The 5,398-nt window shown below is 46.6% G+C and overlaps 1 protein-coding gene across 1 annotated transcript; it reads left to right on the top strand.

The window, feature by feature from the left end:
• Positions 1-1,335: 1,335 nt before the first annotated feature.
• LOC105039562 (UDP-glucuronate 4-epimerase 1) lies at positions 1,336-3,256 on the top strand. The gene has a single exon (XM_010915753.4). It carries the CDS (start codon positions 1,635-1,637, stop codon positions 2,931-2,933), a length of 1,299 nt encoding a protein of 432 aa, XP_010914055.1. The 5' UTR covers positions 1,336-1,634; the 3' UTR covers positions 2,934-3,256.
• The last annotated feature ends 2,142 nt before the right edge of the window (positions 3,257-5,398 follow it).

A 5,398-nucleotide genomic window follows, 5' to 3' on the forward strand; every position in this document is an offset into this window, starting at 1 on the left:
ACAGGGATAGTCTAAATCCAGCCCGAGCACCGTCAACCGTCCACAGGAAACGGCAACTCAAACCGCGACCACCGCCTCCACCGCGGTCTTCTCCCCGCTCGGCGACCGGGTCAACCGGTCGTCAATTATCGCCACCTTCCCCCGAATTCCCCTTTTTCCACTAATCCCGCGTATCCTCTCTCACGGTAACACCCCTCTCCATTATCCCCCCCTTCCCCCGAATAACCTTTTTTTCCCACTAATCCCGCGTACCCTCTCGTACCCTCTCTTACAGTAACACCCCTCTCCCATCCCTCGCACCATCCACATGGCATCTTTTTATTCGATCCAAAGACCAGGAAAGGTTTGCATATACCATTCGTGAGGGCTTAAGTGGGTCGTACATAAATGGCAGCGGCATCGCTCCACCAACCTACAAACCGGGGTGGACGGTGGCCCCACAATCCTCGCTTGGGAAACAATTTAAGGGTTGCTTTGTTTGGGATGTGGTGACGATTTCTTAGAAATTATTTATTTTAAAAATAATTTTAAAAAATAATAAATTTTATTATATTTAGTTGATTGAAAAATTATTTTAAAAAATAACATCAAAGAAAATCACTAAGATGGGAGATAACTTTGTATACGAATATTGTCAATTTTTTAAAAAATATATTTAAATAAATAATTAAAATAATAATATTTTTGATCGATTTATTGGACATTTATAATATATTTAAATTAATTATATATATTAGATAATATATTTTTTATCATAAATAAATTTTACTATATTTTAATAATAAATATATTAATATATTATTATTTATAAATATAATTAATTAATATATTTATAATATATTAATATATTTAATATAATTAATATTAATTATATAATATAATTAATACAACGCTATCATAATACAAGTGGGAGCATTTTTATAAAAATATAATAATTTTAGATTACCAATATTCAATAATTAAATATGAAAAAAATAAATATCATCAATATTTATTTTATCATCTCTTCGGGAGTATAGATATTTTTAATTTTTTTAATCCACTTTCTCGTATCAAATAAAATAATTTGATATAAGATTTTCCCTTTCTTTTTTTTTCAAATTACCCAAACAATCAGGCCCTAAAAAGGAAACAAAGCGGATTTCAGTTTACAAAAACTACGAAAGTTAAAAAAAAAAAAAAAACTAAAAAAGTGATGACAAAGCGTCTAAATCCTCTAAATTAGGAAAATCATGATTTTATGCTAGCTCATTTGGCCGTGTCTCGGGCACCGCGTTCACGCGTTTCCCTGCCCCTTTTTCCCCTCTTTCCCTATTTATGTCTCCGCCTCTCCGCCTTCCGCTTCTTAGCAGGCGCAGAATTTTCTCTCCGAAAATTACAAATATATTTATTCCCCCTGCCCTGCCTCCTCTCCTCCGTTCCACCCCTTCCCTCTTCTCCTCCCGCCCCCATCCATCCGATACTAATAATCCATCCATCTATCTATTCCCCTATTATTCCACACAACCCACCACCGCTTTGAATTTTATTAGCATTCGAGGGATTTAGAGGAGGAATAGAGAGACACACAGAGAGAATAAAGGGGAATAGGAGGAACAGAGACGAAGAAGACGAAGACGGTGACGGAGAAGAAGATGAGGATTCTGGAGGACGAGTTGTTCCCATCGACGCCGGGGAAGGTAAAGATCGAGCGAGCCCACGCGATTAATCGGCAGTTCAACCGGTGCTTCGCGTCGACGAGCACCATGTTCCTGTGGGCGCTCTTCCTGATCGCGCTCACGGCCTCGTACCTCAGCTTCCAGAGCTTCGTCGACACTTCCTCCAAGTATTTCTCGGCGTCGTGGGGTGGCCTCCATTGGGAGAAGCAGATCCGGGCCTCCGCCGAGCCCCGACGGTCGCAGGGATTCTCCGTCCTCGTCACCGGCGCCGCCGGCTTCGTCGGCACCCACGTCTCCCTTGCCCTCCGCAAGCGTGGCGACGGCGTCGTCGGCCTCGACAACTTCAATTCCTACTACGATCCATCCTTGAAGAAGGCGAGGAAGTCCCTCCTCGCCTCTCACGGCATCTTCGTCGTTGAGGGCGACATCAACGACGGCCGCCTCCTGGCCAAGCTCTTCGACGTCGTCCCATTCACCCACGTGATGCACCTCGCCGCCCAGGCCGGAGTGCGGTACGCGATCGAGAACCCGGCGTCCTACGTCCACAGCAACATCGCCGGACTGGTGACGCTTCTGGAGGCGTGCAAGGCGGCGGACCCCCAGCCGGCGATCGTATGGGCCTCCTCGTCGTCGGTTTACGGCCTGAACGAGAAGGTCCCCTTCTCGGAGTCGGACCGCACCGATCGCCCAGCTTCCCTCTACGCCGCCACCAAGAAGGCCGGCGAGGAGATCACCCACACCTACAACCACATTTACGGCCTCTCGATCACCGGCCTCCGCTTCTTCACCGTCTACGGCCCCTGGGGCCGCCCCGACATGGCCTACTTCTCCTTCACTAGGAATATTCTTCAAGGGAAGCCGATCACGGTCTACAGCGGCAAGAATCGCGTCGATCTCGCCAGGGATTTCACCTACATCGACGACATAGTGAAGGGTTGCTTGGGGTCGCTGGACACGGCGAAGAAGAGCACGGGGAGCGGGGGGAAGAAGCGGGGACCGGCGCAGTACCGGATCTACAACTTGGGGAACACGTCGCCGGTGACGGTGCCGATGCTCGTGTCGATCCTGGAGCGCCACCTCAAGGTGAAGGCTAAACGAAACGTGATGGAGATGCCGGGCAACGGCGACGTTCCCTTCACCCACGCCAACATCAGCTTGGCTCGAGCCGAGCTCGGCTACAAGCCGACCACCAATCTCGAGACCGGTCTCAAGAAGTTCGTCAAGTGGTATCTACAGTATTACGGCTACAGTCGCCGGGGAGCCAGGAACTTGTAAAAAAAAAAAATCCTCCATTTTTTTTGGTTTCCTTTTACTAATGTTTTTTGTTCTTTTCTTGGGGTCTTCCCTTAATTTTGGGATTCAAAACACTCAAAATTCTTTGCTTGGAGGAGAGGGAAAGAAGGAAGGAGAAAAAAAAGGCTCTGCCTTTATTGTTCCTTTACTCGTTCTGGAGATTTTTTTTTTTTCCTTTTATGTTCTTTCTTTTCTTTATTTTGTAAAGGAAGGATCGGAGTTTCCGGTTCCGTCAATCTACTGTTTTGGACGGTGGAAATTTTCCGATATTTAATTATTCTATCTCTTCTTTCTTCTTTTATTTATGTTCTTGGTCTGCGACTCTGTTCTCCTGCTTCTCTTTTTCTTTATCCTCGTTCACGTGGGTTCGGGGAGATCCAATCACCCCCCACCCCCACCCCGGACCCAAAAAAAACCAGAAAGGGGGCCGATCCGTTGTTACGCGATCCCAAACAGGCTGGCGCTCGAGATTCGAGTCGCCGGCGAAGGGAGTGGATCGCGGAAAGTGGCATCTCTCGTAAATATGGGGAGAAGAATCTTGGTCGACTTCTGGAGCAACGTTGCTTGTTTTGCCTGGCCTGGCTTTAAATGAATGAGTAGACGGGATGTAAGTTTCGGATCATGATGTGTGTCATGGGCGCAAGCCGGACACGGCGACAGCTGTTAGCGCCATGATCGACGGCTGTGATGTGGCGCGCCTGCTCTGGGACGAGTACGGATGCCGTCAATCTGTCTCTCGTTTCCTTACAGCTAGCTCATCCAGCCTTTTTATCCAGCTGTAAAAAGGAACAACAACAACGCTTCCTCACGTCCCTTTATTACTCATATGCAATTAGGACGCCACGCCATTGCTCTGCTGGGCCCACAACGTGGGGAGATTTGACGGTTCGATATGCGTGGGCCGGACGTTGGGGACCACATGACGTGGATTTTTTTGGAGTGTTCTGGCGGGGGAGCGCGTCCACTATGGCACGCTATTTGTGAGTGAGCTGGATCAAACTCCTTTTTTTAGTGGCGCTCAGATATATGCAGTTTCGGGAGGTCCGCCACAACTGGCTGGCTTTGGGATTACTAGAATATAGCGAAAATTAGTGGACCACCTGATCGTGATCCAATGGTTTAGCCATACGGCTATAAACCGAGCCCGTACTGTTAGGGTGGCCCCTCCCTTTGTCGCTAATTCTGTCGTCAGGAGCGCTTTCCCTCTAGCTGATCAAGGAACAATGTCCATTGACCGACCACGGCAAGCTTGATTCCATGTTTTGACGGATCCGATGGCAAGTGTTATCACGAATGGTGATGATAGACGATGGTAAAAGTTGATCCAACCCGAAAACCCAACACACCCTTGCCTGTTTTGGCTGGATTGGCCGAGATGATGAGTCTTTGATTCGAATTGAGAGCTTGCCGGCAGATGATACACGTCTTCCTCGTTAATTAGATTTTATATATTTAGATGAAAGCCAATAATGCTGTAGATTAGATTGGATAGCGAGCTTTATGTCTAATCAAACTGAAATTATATTTGTAGATTCAATGACACATTTTCTATCTTAATTTCTGAATATGTTGTTTTCTGATTTATACGGGTTGCAGTGGATTTAAGCTTTGACACAGTCGGACTGTAAAGTTACGGTCTTCATTGAGTAGGGATGCTGCAATGGATTAGTGATGAAAGGTTGCACCTCAGTGGGTGATAAGGGATCAGGTGGAGTTGGTTGGAGACAGGGGTATGCAAAGGTCCGGTGGACCATGAGTTGATCAAATTAGTGCTGTTAACAAAGAAGTCAACACAAGGTCATTGGACAAAGAATCCGGACCAAATTCCAAATTAGATTGATGTGGGTCAAGAATATTGGTGCAAGTGTTATTATCACGCTCCATTCGGCCGAAAGCCAAGCCTTACCTAACCAATTCCCAGCGGCTACGCGATAGAATTTGGTGAGGCTCACTCCTCAGGGGAGTAGGTTATACCATCAAGCCGTGCACTTTGATTCGCGTAAGACGACAACCGTTCGATTGACCGTTGTCAATTAGATCCAGCAGGTGGGCCAGGTGGCATCCAGGGGGTGATCTAAGTAAAAATATTCTCGGGTCCAATCTGCCATCTAAACAGGCATCTCTGTGGTCTCTCGTACCGTAACTGTGTACGGCTGTTGGTGGGGATGGTCATGACCCAGTGGGCCCGCTGGATTCCAGCGCAATGAAAGGCCGAGCTTGCGCCACGTTGGCGGGGGAGGTGTGTTGCCGTGGAGTGCAAAACAAAACTGGATGCATTAACGTTCGTTGGAAGACAGAAACGGGAAGGGGAGCTGTCCGCTTAATGATGTAGAACCCTTACCGACTACAGGGAAAGCACATGAAAGACACCTAAAGCGAGATTTTATAACATGTATTTGATTTTATAATCTTTATTTGATTGATTAGATATCATCAAACCTCATAAG

This window comes from Elaeis guineensis, chromosome 1 (genome assembly GCF_000442705.2).
Source record: "Elaeis guineensis isolate ETL-2024a chromosome 1, EG11, whole genome shotgun sequence".
NCBI classification, from domain to species: Eukaryota; Viridiplantae; Streptophyta; class Magnoliopsida; order Arecales; family Arecaceae; genus Elaeis; species Elaeis guineensis.

Coding starts and splice junctions, on each gene's coding strand:
- LOC105039562 (XM_010915753.4), top strand. CDS start 1,635: ATGAGGATTCTGGAGGACGAGTTGTTCCCATCGACGCCGGGGAAGGTA.